The 19,192-nt window shown below is 37.9% G+C and overlaps 1 protein-coding gene across 1 annotated transcript; it reads right to left on the reverse strand.

Moving 5' to 3' along the window:
- Positions 1-1,203: 1,203 nt before the first annotated feature.
- Positions 1,204-18,386, reverse strand: LOC132762872 (alpha-1-antitrypsin-like). Its single transcript, XM_060756086.2, has 5 exons — positions 18,241-18,386; positions 14,266-14,969; positions 9,096-9,366; positions 7,730-7,877; positions 1,204-5,000 (listed from the first exon to the last, which is right to left on the reverse strand). The coding sequence occupies exons 2-5, from the start codon at positions 14,960-14,962 to the stop codon at positions 4,809-4,811; spliced, it is 1,308 nt and encodes a 435-aa protein (XP_060612069.1). The 5' UTR covers positions 14,963-14,969; positions 18,241-18,386; the 3' UTR covers positions 1,204-4,808.
- Positions 18,387-19,192: the final 806 nt, after the last annotated feature.

A 19,192-nucleotide genomic window follows, 5' to 3' on the forward strand; every position in this document is an offset into this window, starting at 1 on the left:
GAGAAAATTTCACATTTGAAATTGCCACATCAAACTGGTTTCTCGAGCTTCTCTGATTTTATGCAAATGCATTGCACTGCCTCTTGATAAGAGAAGCACATTTGTTACACCAAAAAGTCCCAGAAGATTTTATCTCCTCAGAAAAACTGCAATTGCCACAATCAACCTGCTCTACTTCATTCTAATATCCTTCTAGGTTTCAGCAGGTTGCATCAGTTTAGACACTTTTCCTTTGAGACAGTCCCACAGCTCAGTGATGTTCCACATGCTTTGAATGAAAATTGCGGTTTTACACAGAATAATTTGGAGATGAAGAAATATGGAGAAATTGCCCTCAAACCATCTAGGAGGCATTGTTGAGCAAAAAAACAACACCAAAATTGTTCTGCCTGTGTCCACTTTATGATGCCAGCAGTATATCTTATGACAGGTATGGCCCAGGTGTTTATGGGCTTGATGGTATTGCCTCCATTGAGCTTGCTTTTGATAATTTTTCTGACCCTTTGAATGTATTCTTTGCTGACCACATACTGAATTAAACTGTTTTCTCACATCTGTTCATAGGCTTTCAGTTTATATTCTGGTAAAGTTTGCAAAGTTTGAAATATGTGGCTGTGTATGTTCCCTCATAATACATCGTGGGTGCATGTGCACAACAATATTTCATTTCACGTATTTGAAAAAGAGGAAAATTTCAGGAAATAAACATATTTTAAGTAAGCTATGGTGCCACCTTGTGTTAGGAAACAGTTAGTGATCATCCTCCACTACCTTGAGAACAGTTTAATGGTTTATATTTTGAAAACTGCCTTAATAACTGCACAACAGGGTTAATGTTGGGGAAAATTTCCAGACTTAAGTGTGCAGTCTTCAAAAGCTTCCTAAAACTCAGACTTATGGTTTGTTGTAACCTGTGTCCAAGCATATTTAGCTAACCAAACAGGGTGAATTTCTCAGTGGATATTAAATAAAATAACTATTTCAATTATTATAACTTCTTTCTTTCTTTCTTTCTTCTTCTTCTTCTTCTTCTTCTTCTTCTTCTTCTTCATCATCATCATCATCATCATTTCAATGTTGTGTGCTTTATATTATGTTATATGCCATTCCTTCCAGTACTCCATATTTTATAAACAATGATACAGGGATGTTTAAGAAATTAGACATTTGTTGCAAAAAAAAATGAGAAAAGAGACATCTGATTTTGTTTGAGTTTTAATTATTTTTTTCATTTTTCATTTCTATTTTTTTTCAAGACAAAGAATGTTTATCATAATATAAATTCCTAGTCATAGAGAAACTGTGACTTAATTTTGTTTCCACTTATACTATCACCAGTTATACAAAAATTAAACCATCACCAAAGCAGCTAAGCTGTTTGCATCTTAAAAGAGGAAAGAAAATATATGGTAGGTTAGAAAATCCAAATAATAAAATATCTTAGATCAAGGACTCAATTTCAGTGCTACCAGAAGCTAATATTATGCTCTTGCAAAATCAATTGTAGTTCTTGTGTGTGAGTGAGCCTTCCACTTGCATATTGACTTCTGATGACCTCATGAATTTCATAGGGTTTCTTAAGCAAGGGAAACTAAGATTTGGTTTTGCCAGTTTCTGCCTCTAAAATATGTCTTATGCCACTTAGTATTTCTTGGCAGTCATCCATCCAAGTCCCAAGCAGGGCTGATCCTACTTAGTTTCCAAAATCAGACAGATCTGGTGTCTTTAAGGGATTAATGCTATTGTTGTCCTTAAGAAGATTCAAACTGATGCCAAACCTATTTTTCTTGGCTAGATTTGTTCAGAGCAGGTTTTCCTGCTTTCTAGCATGATTTGGGCGTTGGATTAGGGCTGGAATTCTTGCTCATTTATGGAAACCCAGTAAGTGACTTTAGGCGAGACAAACCCTCTCAACCTTTGACAGAGGTAACACAAACCCCTTCTAAGCAAATTCTGCCAAAAGTTTGTTTTCCCTAGAATTAACTTGAAGGCACCCAACAACAGATAATTTTCCCATTGCCTTCCTCTTAGGCTGAGAGAGTCTAGCTTGCCCAAGTGCAACCAGTGGGTAATAAAAAGCTCCATAATTCCTTTTCCACATTTTCAGGGAAGTCATAATCTTGCACTTTTAGGAGCCATAAAATTTGTTAGAATGTCATTGTATAAGATTGTCTGAACTCAGAACTTTAATCCATGTAACACTCTTTCTATTGCGCAGACCTGATCCATCTGAAAGTGATGAACGTCATATCTAACCAATGATCTAACTAGATCTGTATTATTTGCTCTTTTGAGTCTTATTCTGAGTTCCTATTCTGAACTATTCAATCTTTTTGATTGAAAGTAGGAAGCATTAAACTTGTAAAGCTTGTATGATATTGTGTCATTAACCTATGATTCATCAGGAGCTGGTGAACAGTGATGACAGTATGCCCACATTTTTTGTGAGTGTCAATGGGTTCAGGATCCTTGTGAAAATGGGAAAACATCAATATAGGGCTTCTTATTTCCTGATAGAACTTTTGGCTGTGTGCACAATTCTCATTCTTCTGAATAGAGGTGGTTTACCAAAGTTGTTCACCATAATTTCACCTAACACCAAGCCTGAGATCCACTCTGAGCCAATAAGTACCAAAGAGCTGTTAGTGAATAAATGAACTGTTTTGAGACTGTTATACTACACAGTCCACTTGCTCATTCTGCACTAAAATGAATGGCTTTTTGTGTATTTGTGTTTAAACCTTAAACACGGCTAAAAGATAAGATCACAGAAAGAAATAAGCAAAAGGCAGCTTAAGCTCCATTATGCCAGAGCTCCAGTATCCATGTTATGAAAAAATAGAATCTCAAGTAGAAAGTAGAATCTACATGTATGCTTCACTCTTAAAGCATGTGCAAGAAACTTAAAGTCATTTCTTGCCGTTCCCATGATGATTTCCAACTTCTGGTGACTTGGATTTTACAGGATAAAACAGACTTTGTTTTACTTTGAGCAAAGTCGGTGATATCCTGGAGTTTACTGGAAACTCCTGTATCCTTCAGTTTGGGGGGAAATCTGGTTCCAAATTGGACCAGTCCACTGTCCAGACAGGCACTGGCACCATTCCCATTTCTCTTTGCTCATCAGTCCGTGCCATTACCACTGCCACTCCCAGCCAAAGTCCCAGCTTTGAGAGCTCCTGGAACATCATGGCAACCTCATTTTGACATTAACAGAGGTGTCTTGTATGACCAAGAAAAAGGAAGGGGAGTCAGTGTTTAGCTTTCTGTTAGTAACACAGGAAACTGTTGATATCAAAACATAAAATCCACAATGGCCGGGAGTTATTACAGAGCTATATGTCTGGCTGGAAATGGCTGCAAGAAAGTGGCGTATCAACTTTGGCCTGGATGGACTTGTGGACACCAACGCAATACCACAGTGAGTTTGACTGTATGCATCTGGTTGCCTCTAGGGCTTGCTGAAAGCATAAATACTCTAGAGTGGTCCCAGATTGAACTGCCAATATAAACAGGCCCCTAACTCTACAGTTGTATGTTAAAATGATATCCTCATTATCAGTTTATTTATGTATTTTTGGTATTATTTGCAAGACTATTAAATGTAAAGCATCTCCTAGGTAAGAAAGGGGCTTCTTAGGGCAGGAAACGCTGCTCTATAATATTCCTTTATGGGGTATTTGCTGCATTATAAGGAGATGTGGGTAACCAATGGGAGAAATGTAGTGCAACTCATGCCTGTACAATTTGTGATTCATCATGCTGGAAAACAAATACTTTTCTCAGCCTGACATTTCCCACCTATGATTAACTATATCTTACATCACTCCCATATTGGCCAAAGACTTGGGAGGTTTCTTTAAATCTCACATTGATAATTTTAGATTAGGAAAGATTGGTACATAGTACAAGCATGCCACGTGGCTGAGGCTGAGCTATATACAATTCAAGGGCTGCTGGTATTGCCACAAATCACACAGGCCTTCTAGAGCAGTCTGTGAGCATACAAAATCTATGTGGTAACTGTAATTTAAATTTATAAAGTATGATAATGAATGTTTGTAACTTTCCAATGGATAGAAAAAGCATCTCTCCTATTGAAAGCATTTTTCTGTCTCTAACTATTTTGCTTATATTTGTACTTAGTTCTCTCCCCCCTCCCCCCTCCAACCCACAGGGAAAAAGATAAGGACTGCTTCTAGCAGAATGTTCAGAAGATGAATCTCTAGTTGCCTCCAATGGAGAAAAGGCTACTGTCTGAAAATGCTTTTTTAGACCCTGCCTTGGTATAGGAGAAGAAGGCAGTTTGAGCAGCAGCCAATAAAATTTGGCTTGGAAGCGAATCATGCAAGTTTGGCTGTTCAACCTGTAGACTCAAGCTGGAATCCTGTTGGTGAACTACACTGGTGTAACTACTTTGGAAAAGCAGCTGACAGCAAGAAGTGCATTGATGCAAGCAGTAGAGCTTTGAAGGAAGTAGAGTACAGGAGAAACAACTGGATGCTGTCTTCTCATGATCACTGTGTGACTCTGGTAAAGAAACAATTGCTAGCACAGTTCACCAACAGGATTCCACTTTAAATCCACATAAATGGGTTGATAAAATCATCTTCCAGCTATTATGTAGTAAGGTACTATGAGAAGCATTCAAATTCTGACTTTATATGGATCAAATGTCTTCCTTGCTCTCCCTAGTTAGTTGAATACTGCCACACAACTGAGGGGACAACAGGAAACTTAGTCTAAAATAAGTCAACATGTTTCTTAAATACATGCCAAATAATAATAATCAGGTGGATTTGGGCTCTCTAGTTCTCATTTGGATTCATAATTGTTGCCATGAAGAGGATACTCTCAGTATTTTCTTCGACAACCATAACTATGAAAGGCATGTTAAACTTCAGAACGGAAGGTGTAGACATTGGTACCAGGTCCATGGAGGATGCTGCAGCAGCTTCTGTTCCTCTCTCATCTATCAACATCATTGCTTTATGAATGGCCTAAAAAAGAAACAGAAACAAAAATTGTGAATAGATAGGACCTGTCAATGGATAGGTAAGACTTCAGTACATTCTTCCAGACTGTTAATGAATGTCTTACAAATAAGTCTGATTATATCACTTGTTTTCTATGCATTTCACAAATTTATCTTTAAGATTCTATCAAGGCAACATTAGTCCACAATTCCTTTGGAGCTGGTGGCTTTCATGTCAGGAATGTGGTAACTTTGATCCAGGATTGGACAGCCAATTGTCAGGAGTGCTTTGATGTATTCCTTCATGAAGGGTTAGATTGTAGAGCCTTCTGGTTTCTCCCACCTGTCTGGACCTTATCGTATGAAGCTGCTGTTCTATGGAAGTTGTGTGATCATCAATTGTGGCAACATACCAGGATTATCACCCTCACGGTCACACCTCTCTGTATTCATACAATTGCTCTGATTCACTGATTCATGACCCCATAATGGTAGTTCCAAATAAAGATTACACCCTGCTTTCCTTCACTTCTACCTCTCCATAGTTTTAAAAATATTTTTAAAGCAATATTGTAATTCTGGTTAAGGTTATTTTTAAAAATCTCAAATAAAAATTAAAATAAAGTGATAGAGAGGGGAGAGATTGGAAGAGGAGGTGAATCTCACCACCTGATGTCACTTTAGTATGTGATAAATTATATTAATATGGTGCGTTCTTTGGCTATAGATGGCTTTTCCTTGGGGATGAATTTATTATAGGGTTGAGTTTGACAGGCAACAGGATGTGCATTACATTATGTAATAATCACAGTTTGCTTCCCTCCTACAATAAAGTTCCATGTTTCTATTGTCTCTATGAGTCTGTGTGGACTTTTTAAGATGTCCAAGGTGTTGATCAATATTGAGGACAGATTTCAGGATCTTAAATAGCATCTCAAAATCAATTTTTTTTATAAAACTCTGAAATAGCTTGGCACATTTTCATTATACAATTGTGGCTGTTTGGTATCACTCTAACTGCTGTGGCTCCATCCTAACATACTTCCTTTTACCACAGCACTAGGAGCCCCCAGTGGCACAATGCCGGCAGGACTGAAGACCGATAGCTCAAAGGTTCAAAGATGGGGTGAGCACAAGTGAGCTCCTGCTGTCAGCTCTAGCTCCCCATGCAGGGACATGAGAGAAGCCTCCCACAAGAATGGTAAAATGTCAAAATAACTGGGCATCCCCTGGGTAACATCCTTGCAGACAGCCAATTTTCTCACACCAGAAGCTACATGCAGTTTCTCAAGTCGTGCCTGACATGGGAAAAAAAAACACCTAGGGTCCTCTAGCAGAAATGTTTAAGTCCCTCATCTTATTACAAATTCCAGAATTCAGAATGATGTAGCTTCACAGTTAAAGTAAGCTCAAGTTGTTGTATATGTAAATACACCTCCTGTGCAGTGAGGCATTGAAAAATCACTTGCTGTTGTGTGAGTAGTCTGTTTTTACTGTTGCTTCTGCCAGCAACACCACTGATCAGCTGCCACTATGTTTTTACTGTACCCAACATGCAAATTAGAGTATTAATATCCTTTCTTAAATCCTGTTTAGTATGAATGAAGTAGCTGTGCTCCTGCAGTGGGCATTGGTAATCATCATGTCATGGGTTGGAAGGTGAATGGAGAAAAGAGGACTTAATTCCCTCACAGGTTTTTGTTCTACTCTTGCCATCATTGAACTTTTGTGTTTCCAGTAAGTATGAGAAAATTAGAGTTCCTTTAGATCATTTGGGGCTCATCTGAATTGCAGTGAGGGAATACTTTAAGACAAATCTCTGAAATGAAACCGAAGGATTAATCAGAGCAAAAGTGATGGGGGTGGAAATATTGTACACCACCACACTGGAATGGCTACAGCTTTGAAAGGTTTTGCAGAGTACAACTGTCAGAATTGTCCATGCAGAGTCTCAGAGAACAGCAATATAGAGAGGTATATTTACAAATGTATATTTATTCTAAAGACGTTATTATCGGTGCAGAAAGAAATCTTGATGTAATTGATTTAATTTTGATGTTCATATTTTGATGGATTTGCTCTGTTTTTAATTTGGGTCCAGCATATTTACGTGACCACATCTCCCTCTATGAACCAACATGAGTCTAAAGCTCCTTGAGCGGGGGGCCTTGTCACAGCCCCACCACCCTCACAAATACGGCTTGTGAGAATGAGAGAAAGGACCTTCTTGGTGGTGGCCCCTCAGCTTTGGAATGCTCTCCCTAAAGAAATCAAACAGGCATCCTCTCTAGTGAACTTCAGAAAAGAACTAAAACACCTCGATGTGGAAACTGGCTTTCGAAAATGGTTGATTACTCTTCATTATGGTAGTGGTCTTTTAGCCTTGTCATCAATACCTATTGGTTTAAAACTGGTTTTGCCTCAATAGTGCAAAATGTTTTTAAACCCAGTACAGTTTTTAACTTGTGTACTTATTTATTGTGGTATCATGTTTTAATTTTTTGTTTATAATTATTGGTTATATATGATGTCTTGTATTTTTGGTTTCTGCTTATGTATGTACATTACTTTATTCTGTGGAAAAGGAGTGGGATATAAATAAAGTTTATCATCATCATAATCATCATTATGCTTGCTGTTGTATGACATAAGTCCTTATATTTTGAGAAAGGTGGGATAAAAATTAAGTAAGCAAATACATAAACAGACAAATTTCCATTCTTATATGAAGTGGGTAAAATACTGTCAATTTACCTCTGAGAGCCTGTGCCGTGGTTGCCCCGTGATTCCAGAAAGATCTGCTTTGTCAGTGAAGACATCCACCACACCCATAGTGTACATTATATCTTTCAAGTGAAGTTCTCCAATAGCCATGCACTTTGGAAGATACACATTGACAGAGCTATTCAGTAATAAAACAGAAGAGAAATAAGGAGTTGTCGACTACATGTGAAAACTGATGCAATCCAAGCTTGTTATACATTATGATCCCCTTATTCACATATTCAATAACCACAGTTTTACTTACCCATCCTCCAAAAAAAAAATCTCCCTTTGCTTGGAAATGTTTGAGAGCCTCTCTAGGTCCTTCTATGCAGTTTTATCACATCCTTCAGGCCCAGGTATAGTCAAAATATAGGGTTTGTTATTATCCATGTTTTTAGGTAACCACAGGTGATCTTGCAATATATCCCCTGTGGATACATTGATCTTCTTGAACACCAGAATGAAGTGATAAAATGGATTGCCCCTCTTTTAGATTACAAAGAATCATTGTATTTTGTATGTTCTCCTGCATTTCAAATCTCTAGTAAAGAAAAGAGGAAGGATATTCCACACAAGCAACATAACAGTTCCACATAAATTTCTTTTCTTCTGAGAGTGATGCAGATAAGCTCAGGAAAGACTCCCAAATAAAACTGTAGGGAGATGCTGTCGGGTGTCAGTCATTATTGGACAGTGGTTTGGAAACATGTGGACATCCAGATTTTGTTGGACTTTCAAGGTTTTTTTGGTGGAATACAACAAAAGTATGGCCCATGATCCAGGATGATGGAAGTGAAAGACTGAAAAAAAGTTGAAGAGCCTCAGATTTTCCACCTTGGCTAGGCAGACCGACAGATTAATTCAGTAGTACAACACAGCTTCCAAACCTTCTGCGATCAGACTGCTGAATTACATTAGCTTTTAGTCCGATCCAAGATAATTTTGTTTTGTACTTTCTGAAAGGTTAATGATTTGCAATAAAAGGCTTGTTAAATTTCAGAACGGAAGGTACTGTAATGCTCCTTCAGGGAAGTCTTCTCAGTTAGTTGTTATGAGCAGAATATTATGTTTGCCTCACACTTTGCCCAGCAGAGCAATCCTGTATATATCTATTCAGAATCAAGACCTAATTTTTCAATAGTGTAAACTCCCATATTAATATGCAAGAACAGAAAAACAAATAATCTTGGTATGTTTTTTTTAAAAAAAAGAAGCCCACACACAATAATTTGTATCACATAATAGGTATGGTATCAGTTTTCCTAATCTTACAAAACCTTGTCTTCAAAACATTGCCATTTTAACCTTCAAACAAAATCCCTTAGCACCAAAGTCCAAACCTGAAGACAATTACCTCTTTGTAAGTATTTTTTTCCATGCCCTCAAAGCTCCACATGATAAGCTTCTGGCCACCTTGTCCAGTTGCCCTTTGTCAGGTAGAATAAAATATGCAGCAGCATGCCCTTCATAGGGCATTTTCAAAACAGTGCAAGAACGCTCATCGTCACGGCCAGCTTCAAACATGCCCATCTGGAACATCGTAGGCACTTTCACTACATTGTAGCCATCTATATAGAAGTTCTGCATTTCAGTGTACTTGGGATTGAAAGGCTTCTTCCATTTAGCTGGCAAAAAGAAGAATGTATTAGTGGACCATTAATTTAAACACTGGAATTCCTACTAGATCTTTTTGTATGCAAGATACTATGAACTCAGAAAAGAATCATTTGGGGAATACAACATTTCCAGACCTAACTTCCACCTTTGACTTGAAGGTGCAACATGGAATTCATTGTTTTGGGTTTGTTTTGTTTTGTTTTTTACTTTTCAGATTCATCCATCCAGCTTTTTGCTTGTAATCTCTAAATCTCGATAGTTCTTTCCTGCTTCCCTCCATTTTTCTCTGTTTGTTGCTTTTGTTATTGCTGCTGGGGCTAATGTTTCTGCTGTTGTTCTCTACCTTCCTCTTTCTCTCTATATCTCTGTCCATTTCTAAGATAGTAATACAGCTTGTTCATGTGACTCTGACTGTTGGAACATGTGCCAATTCATATGACCATAACAGCTGAAGACCAGAAGTTTGAGGGATGAGGATCAGTTTGCATCATGCAGATCTCATGATACAGAATATATGGGTTTGATGTATTTGAGAGTAACTCGATGTGTGTTGGAAACAATGGAAATATCTTTCCATTGTTTACTATGGAATAAAATTTCACATCCTGACCTCTTCCAGAGTTCATCTCACTTAGTGGCAATTGTACAGTAGTGCCATTGATGGACAGCCTGAATTCAGCTAACCACATGAATTTGGCATTACAAGCTGAAGCTATGAGTATATCTCAGACACTCCTTCTCTCTCTCTAAGTATTTATCACATACATAAATACATGTTATAAGCTAGCTTTCATAAAACTTCCTAAGGCAAAATAAGTATCAATACGAGTCTTGCCTCCTGAAGAATAAGGAAAGACTTCCAAATTTTCACTGGGTTCATGCCAAGAGGGGAAACAGATAAAATCACCTGCTGTTCAGGTATGCACTGGATTCAGATGAAGCCCAAAGTCTGAAATGACTTTGGAAGCCTTATCTCCCTGCTGATTTGTGGAGGGAGAAGTAAACAGAAAATGCTAAATGTTGTTTCTGTGAAAACATTCTCAGGTTGTAGGGGAAATGTAGGGAAAGGAATAGCCTTGGGTGACTGATAGCTTCATATTCTAATCCTAGGATATGAAGCTATCAGTGAGGTTTCCTTAACTTCTGTTCTTTAAGGTGGGGGAAAAGATAAGACTGAGCTGTTTTTCTATTTTATTTGAACTCATTTTCAAGTATTTGAACTCATTTTCAACTCCTTGCAACTTTCCTCCTTGAGCACCTCTATGGGGACACATGTCATTTACAGAAACAAAAACCCATGCTAGGGAGGGAGGTAAACCAAAATGCCTCCTCCTCCACTTGAGAACTCTCCTTACACAAAAACAACTATACAAATTGGGTATTCTTTATCTGAAGGAAGTGTTTTGGATTTAGTTTCTTTTTCAGACTTTACAATACCCATATTTCCAAATATGTGCATAATGAGATATGTTGGAGATGGGAATCAAGTCTAAACAAATATATACATAGCATGAAGGGAATTTTACATAAAATATTTCTAAATAATTTTCCTCATAAAATAAAGTTAGTGCACACCGAACCTTCAGAGAGCAAAAGTGACCATCTCAGTCACCTTTTTAGTCAATTAAAAAATTCCAGATGACGGATGTGCAATCTGTACTTAAATTTGAGGGTTTATTTCATAGGGAAATTTCCATTAAACCATTCTCTGTTTTCGGAACAAATGCCAACAGAAAACATATAGGGAATAAGTACATCTATATGGATAAACTGGTACAAAATGGAGAACACAACATTGAATATTCTTCCATGGAAAACATTATCACCATATAGCTCAGAGAAAGGGAAACTGTTGGACTTCAGATGTTTATGAATGATTATGAACTATATCCCAACGTTATGAGTAGGATTATATATGGCCATTATTGTTTTTTAAAGGCCTTCCTCCTGTGAAATGCCAAATAAATAGAGATGCCAAGTGTCCCAGGGGGTATCTGAACTGTAGAATGAATGCAGTTTGACATCACTTTAACTACCATGGCTCAATGCTATGGAATCATGGGAATTGCAGTTTTACAAGGTCTTTAGAATTTTTTTGGCTTGTGCTTCACCAAACTACAAATCTCAGAATCCATTGACCAATGATAGTTAATATGGTGTAAAGCTGTATTAATTCTGCACAGTAGATGCACCCCTGCTGTACCTGTTCTCATTCCTTGGCATCAAGGCATGACATGAGGCTGATAATAGCCATTAGTAATTCACAGAAATAATGCAAGACATTTAAAAAGCCCTGCAAATAGCAAAACAACAGACAACAAACTATTGTCAAGCCGATCAAAGTCATTCTTGTTTAAAATCTAAAGAGCTATGAATTAAATAAATCCTTCTTCTGACAGAGGCTCTCTGTATAGTCTTGGGCAAGCCACTTAATTTCTCTAAACACCCATTGTTTTCTAATCTGTTATATGGGAATAACTATGGTATGCTTTCATGATTAACAGGTATGTTGCTGGGAATTCATTCATTAGTGCTTTGAAGTGCTATGATACTAGACGTGTGAAAAGAACAAGTAGCTGCATTATGTCTATAATTAATCAATCACTCAAACTATAAAAGCGTTAAATGCCTACTGCCCTAAATAGCTAACAAAGCAACTTTAATCCCATGTTCTCAGATGAAGGTGTCAAAGGAATTAATTTCACCACAATACAAAACAATGAAGGGTGGCATTAAAAACGAAATCCCATTATTAGAAATGGTCCCTATCTTTTCCGGCTTTCCTTTGTCCACTTCCTCCTTTTCTCTTGTTATATATTATTTACAATGCAATTGAAACAAGAGATACTGTAATTTCTATTATTTTAAGTATCTTTGGATGTTTTTCTTGTTGAGTATGTGTGTTTCAAATAAATATTTACTCTAACATGCAATCTTCATATCCAGTCAGGAATAGCATGATCCAGGAAGAGTTTTATTGTTTTGATTCTACTGATGGGTCACCTACTAGGGTGGTTTCTTTGTTTTAATTTCATGTTTTCTCATTTTTCCTAACCATCCTCTATACCTCAGTTCTTGTAACTGAATAACAACCTTTCAGTCCACAACAAGATCTTTCAATTCTTAAATCTACATACCCAACTGAAGTTAGAACTTCAGAATTTGTCTGATTTCTTAAAATCTAATAATTTTTTAATTCCCTATGCTCCATCCAAAGTCAATGCTTCATCCCACTCCCTTAAATGAACTTATTCCAATAGGTTTTTATTAAAGTTAGTAAAGATAAAATCATAGCGTTGGAAGAGACCACATGGGCCATCCGCTCCAGTCCAACCCCCTGCCAAGAAGCAGGAAAATTGCATTCAAAGCACCCCCGACAGATGACTATCCAGCCTCTGTTTACAAACCTCCAAAGAAAGAGCCTCCACTACACTCCAGGGCAGAGAGTTCCACTGCTGAACAGCTCTCACAGTTAGGAAGCTTTTCCTAATGTTCAGGTGGAATCTCCTTTCCTGTAGTTTGAAGCCATTGTTCTGCATCATAGTCTCCAGGGCAGCAGAAAAGAAACTTGCTCCCTCCTCCCTTGGACTTCCCCTCACACCTTTATACATGGCCATCATGTCTCCTCACAGCCTTCTCTTCTACAGGCTAAACATGCCTAGATAATTGTGAGCAATATTGGCTTTCTTTACTTTGCAAATGCAGATCATTAAATATAGCAATAACTTCAATCTTTTTAACCATAATCTCTAATTTTCCTTGTTTTAGTTTAAAACCATTCTTTTCTGAGACTATGATTCAGCTGAAGAACTTCTTTCTGAAATTGTTTGCTCTTATGGCTATTGTATGTTTATCATGATCTTTCATTAAAATCAATGCAAATTAATCATAGAATCATAGAATCAAAGAGTTGGAAGAGACCTCATGGGCCATCTAGTCCAACCCCCTGCCAAGAATGGGGTTGGAAGAGCATGAAAGAGCATGCATGAAACCCATCCCAGTGAAACCCCCAATTGCTCTAACAGTAGTGAGGAGAGAATTCTTATCCTTTCTCATAGTCTCTGGAAATTGTCTCTTGGTAGAGGCCTGTCTGGCAAGGAGACCTTCTACATAGGTCAAAATGGGACATGAAACAGCATTAAAAATTTGCAGCCACTCATTAGCTGGTAGCTGGTTGTTGGTCAGCTCTCCCACGTGTGCTGAATCCCCCCTTTGCTCTCCAAAACTCCATAGCCTCATATTTGAGAATCACAGAACTACAGGGAAGCTTCCTGCATGAGTAAGCATGCTTTTTCTTTAGTTTCAGGGCTAAACAAGGTGCAGAGAAAAGAAAATGGCACATCCCACCCACACCCACACCCAACCCCTTGGCTGCCTGATCCCTGGGAGAGTATCATGGCCATGAAGACTACCATTGGGGATCACCCATGGCAATCTCTGATAGCAATCTCACACTCCACAGCCATGGGACTACCAAAGGTCCAGATCTTGCTGGAGCTTCCTGGAAGATCTGAACCTTTGCTGATATTTTCAAACCTGAAATAAACCCAGATTAACAGATTGATCCCAGATTAAATCACATTTGCATGGGGTGTCATTTGGAGGTCCCAGGCTAATATGCCCTCTACACTGCATTATCTGGCAGTGTAGATGGGCCCTAGGATACTGCAATACTGAAATTATTATTGCTGATATAATTTTTAAGTCTCTAGAGACAACAAGAAGGAATGAGAATTCTTGATGTGGGTCCAAGAGAATGAGAAGAGGACAGTTTGGAAAATTCCAGCATTTTTAATCCCACCCTTGGTCCTTGGTGTTAGAAGAATTGGGGTTTTACTTAGGGCAGGGTTTCATGTAATGATAAGCATCTAACATTATCTGCAGATAAGATCACAATCTTGTCTTACCTTTCAAATACATATAGCTAACCAATAGTATTTCAGTAATTGGGTCCACCCCATCAACAAGCTTGGCAATCTTCCCATGGGTTTTCCTTTCAACATAATTATTGATGTGCTGTTCTGTTTCAACCGTGTTCTTAAAGTTTTCCAGATAAATGTCTCCTCCATAGATATTTCTGAGTCCATATAAAAATTGCTCTTGTGGATGCAGCTTCTTTTCTACAAAGAGGCAATTGCCCATCTCCATCTGGAGGCCAGGTCCTACATTGTTTAGCATGTAGATGAGGTCATGGAAGCTTTCATGGATTGTTTTTTCCTGGATTTCTGATGGCCTAAAATCCAGTCCTCTAAGGATCTGATCTAAGGTGTTGGCCCTGGCACCCAAGGCCAGCATGGCAAAGGCAGAGGAGATGCACATGGGAGAGAAGACAATGTTCTTCTTTCTGGAATTATACTGCTGACCTCTGTTGGAAGAAACCTCCCTGAAGAACTTAAACGCAAAGTCAGAATTACTGTTGACTAGCACCTGGTTTGGCGTCTGGCGATTTCTTTGGTTGGGCTGATTTTCACGATTACCATATATTTCATTTCGGTAGTTGTTGTTCCAATTGTTGTTATTGTTGGGATGACCAGAACTGTCTGGATAAGGATTGTTAGCAAGGCTCCCCGCAATTAAAAAGAAAGGGAAGAATAAGATTTTCATTTTGCCCCTTTAGCAAAACAAGAGAAAGAGAGAGTGTTAATTCTTATTGACACATTATTTTTTATCAAATTCTTCTTAGCTGGAGGTTATCTCAGCTTCTTGGAACATTGAACCCTGGCAACACAGGTTCTTGAACCTTAGCAACATAGTGATAGCTCCTATTTCTCATGCTATGTGGTCTACCACATTTCATTATAGACTACCAAAATGTTTAATCCCAAGGAAAAATGAAGCTCACTAACAATAACCACACTAAATCATGTGATTCATGTTCCTGGCCTGCTGCTCCTCCCAGAACCTTTCATCATGGGATCTGTTCTCCAAGCCTCTCATTTTATTTGCCCCACTTACTGGTATATAGACACACTCTAGATTGCTAATATTATACTTAAACTAGGTGACTTTGGATGTTATCACATTATATTTGGGATTCACCACACATCATGAACCCATTGCCCCACACTCCTTATTGCCCAACATACATGGAACCCCATCCCATCGGGGGAAGCATCTGCCGCTTGGTTTCCCCCCTCCCCCCACTGTTTTAAAGGTAACACGGGAAGCCCCCCATGTTGCTGTGGCAGTGGTATATGCCACTTGTTCTTCCCTTTCACCACAAAGCCTGGCTGGAAGTACATGTGCATTGTGTAATGGGCTCTATGGCAAAAGAGAAGAAGTAGTACACAATGGGCAAAGTAGCCTGTCTGTTGAGGTCATAAGTATTGCAAGTCTGACAAAATAAAGTCAGACAAAATAATTATTCTGTGCTTCTCTTACCCTTTGTTCTTATACAGTATTTTGATAATATTTGCAATAGCTGTCTATAGTAGGCTGCAATAAGGAGACGTTGTTGATATATGTTTTTCATTGGTTCTGTATGGTTTTTATATATATGGTAATTGTTTTAAATTGTACTTTATGGTATTTGGGCATCAAATTGTTGCTGACTGTAAACTGCCCTGAGACACCTTCAGGCTGAGACAGACGGTATACAAATATGGTAAATAAATAAATAAATAAATAAATAATAAATATTATTTTCCCTGGGGCAGGCAGAACATAATCTGAGAAAATATTTTCTGCTACTTCAAAAACTGCATTGTGGACTTCCTGTGCTTACTAGTAGCTAGCTACAATGCTATTACAAGTTCCAACCAGTGGATGACACCCTTGCTCAACATAAGGTATTTCATGGAGCTACTGTGAGATTGAATTAGTTACATACAATTCCATGCCTCTGCCATTGGCAAGAGGATGTAAAAGTATTGTGGTTGTTAACTGCCATAACATATACGCTTGCTCAATTTGTGTAGTAAATGACTGATAGAAAATTGTAGGACAAATTGAAAAAAATATATATTTGAAATGGTTTTCACAATTAAGAGAAATTGTTTCATAACTAACAGGAATAATAAAACATAATAATAGAAGAGCAGATGCCCTAAACATTCTCATAATTAAGAATGAAAATGAAAAACATAGGAAGTATTTCTTCAGAGTTGGAGCCAATGTTTCCCTTTCCTTCTCCATCACAGGAAGCCTTCAAAAAATGCCAGAGGATCTTCTTGATATCCTCTGAAGATGCCAGCCACAGATGCAGCTGAAACGTCAGGAGGAAATGCTGCTACAGCCTAGAAACCACAAAACACCCCAATCTTCATTATGCTTTATCTATATTTTAATTCTGCCAAAGCTAACACTATATCTTCCTTGTTCTTATTTGCCAGAATTCAGTCGCAGCTTATACTTAACTAAGTACCTAAATAAGTTATTTCTCTTGGTCGGACTGTTGCAGACCTGGTGTAAACATCATTCAGCCTAATGGTGTATTTGTAATAATTACTCACTGTATATACTCATGTATAAGTTGAGCTTGTGTATAAGTTGAGGGCCAGTTTTGGGGGCCAGCATTATGGATTTGGATATGACCTGTTGATAGCAAGCCAAAGAAACTGTGGCTAAGTCAAGGGTCATTCTGTGGACAGAAGAAAGCACCAATGCGTCTTCAGAGCACCAGACACCCCTGGCCACCATTACAATTTTCCCACCCATTCTGGCATTCAAAAGGGCAAGAAACGTTATTTTTTTGCCACCTTATTGAAATAAGGAATGCTCCTTTTTAAAAAGGCACATTACTAGCATTTACCATTTTGGGGCATTGATTTTCGGCTAAAATTTCTAGATCTATACATGGGTATATAAGGTAATCATGATTTCAATACTATTTTACAGGGGATGAATTTCTTGGAGGGAAGGTCTATTCTGCTGACAAGTTAGACCACTGTGGAATGATGTTTCAATATGGATTGAGTCAGGCCAGAATAAATTGCTTAGCTAAGTACTTAAACGCATAAAAGATTCTAGCTTCTTTCTATATATATAAAAAAGCCCCCTTCAGATTTCCTGAAATTGTTTTGGTATTTTTTTATAGTTACTTTGATTAAAGCTTCATGCTCAGAATATGTCACAAAATATTGCCTTGTCCAGATCGACTGCTGGAGATGCAAATATCCCTGCTACGCCTTTCTGTATTCTTTACCAATTTTTATATTCCTTTATATTTCCCTCTCCCTCCCCCCTCTCTCTCCCTCTCTCTCTTTCTGAAATCAAAATACATGCCTCTTCTTCCCTTTAATCTCTATTTTATTATTCTCTTTCTCTATTTTTTGTATATTATTTCAGTTATTGTTTATATTCCCTGCTCCCTAACTTTCATATTTTCATTACATTAAAACAGCCATTGTAGGGCTTGTCTGCAATAGACAGAAAACCTGGACTGTCTATCGTCTGCAATAGACAGAAAACCTGAATCCATCACTGTATCCATGCCACACTGCAACTTCCAGTAAGTATCCCAGGTTTTCTTGCCTTAATTTGACTTTGTCCCACTTTAGGCACTCCACTCCAGAATTTACAGGAAACTCCAGAGTTTGCTGGAAACTCCTAAGTATCAGCTTTGTGCCAGTTTAGCCAGTGGATCTGGTCCATTTTGGACTTCTCCCTTGTCCAGGCAGACACTGTAGGCATCATCTTTGGACTAAGGGTTTCTCTGGGCCAGATTTTAACTTTCCAGTGTAGATGTGATCATTGCCTCCAATAATTGAACTCGTCTTAAAATATTGGAATAGCATTAAAATGAAATAATCTTCCTAATATTAGATTAACTGCTATGCAAACTTAGAAATTTACAGATAAGCCTACATTTCAAACAAGCATTTTTGTGAATAGTTAATTGTCCAACACTCACAAATACCAGTCTAGTTGAGAAATTTACTTACAGCACAGTCAATATTGCTCTGTTTTCTCCGTGTTTGCACTGCTCCCTCTTTGATCCTTTTGGTTGCTAGAGTGAAAGCAGAGCATCCTTTTGGTACCGGCAAACTAGTTCTGAGTCTGACTCACCCAGACAGAGAACTAGTTTTACTGGACACTGAGTTCTTCTAAAAGGTACATGTGACTTTGTTTACATTGTGACACGGGAACGTCTGTCTCCTTGATGATTGGGAACTACTTTTCATCTAGATGAACTTCTTCAGAATGCACAATTAAATCATCAATCAACATTTCAATTGTTGCAATCTCCCAACTCATTACAAATGAATTTTTTTTTTAAAAAAAGCAATGAAACCTAAGTGTTTTGAATGAGTTGCGTAAAAACAATCTATTTAGAAGGCATCAGCCCTGTGTTCCACACTTATGCATGTCATAGGCTTATTAAGGGAAAGTTGGCTTTGAATGCAAGCTCAGAGAAAGAACAGCATTGATTAATGAGTGATGAAGATTTCCAGTCGTAGTAGTAGTAATACATTTTATTTCTTACGTGCCTCTCTTCAAGGCTTGAAGTGCAGTACAACATACTTCAAATACACAGATTGCAACATAAACGCACATATATTAAAAGACAAAGATTAAAACACATTAAAATGATTAATTAAAATATGTGTTTTTGTATGCTATCAAGTCAGTTTGTTCTTATGGCAACCCTATTCATAAGTTAGCTTCAAAGTATCCTGTCACCAATAGCCTTGCACAGGTCTTGGAAACTCAGGGCCATAACTTCCATTGTTGTGTCAATTCAACTTTTAGTTATGTCTTCATCTATTCCTATTGCCTTCAACTTTCTCCACTACAATGGAACTTTGGTCTCCTCTAAGGTTTGGTTCCAGGATTCACATGGATATCAAAATTCTCAGGTCCCACTATATATAATACTGCAAGACGCTTCTGATG

Source organism: Anolis sagrei, chromosome 1 (assembly GCF_037176765.1).
Source record: "Anolis sagrei isolate rAnoSag1 chromosome 1, rAnoSag1.mat, whole genome shotgun sequence".
NCBI lineage: Eukaryota > Metazoa > Chordata > Lepidosauria > Squamata > Dactyloidae > Anolis > Anolis sagrei.

Coding starts and splice junctions, on each gene's coding strand:
- LOC132762872 (XM_060756086.2), bottom strand. CDS start 14,962: ATGAAAATCTTATTCTTCCCTTTCTTTTTAATTGCGGGGAGCCTTGCT. Junction 9,367..14,265: donor TAGCTATATGTATTTGAAAG/GTAAGACAAGAT, acceptor TCTTTTTGCCAG/CTAAATGGAAGAAGCCTTTC. Junction 5,001..7,729: donor CACGGCACAGGCTCTCAGAG/GTAAATTGACAG, acceptor TTTCTTTTTTAG/GCCATTCATAAAGCAATGAT.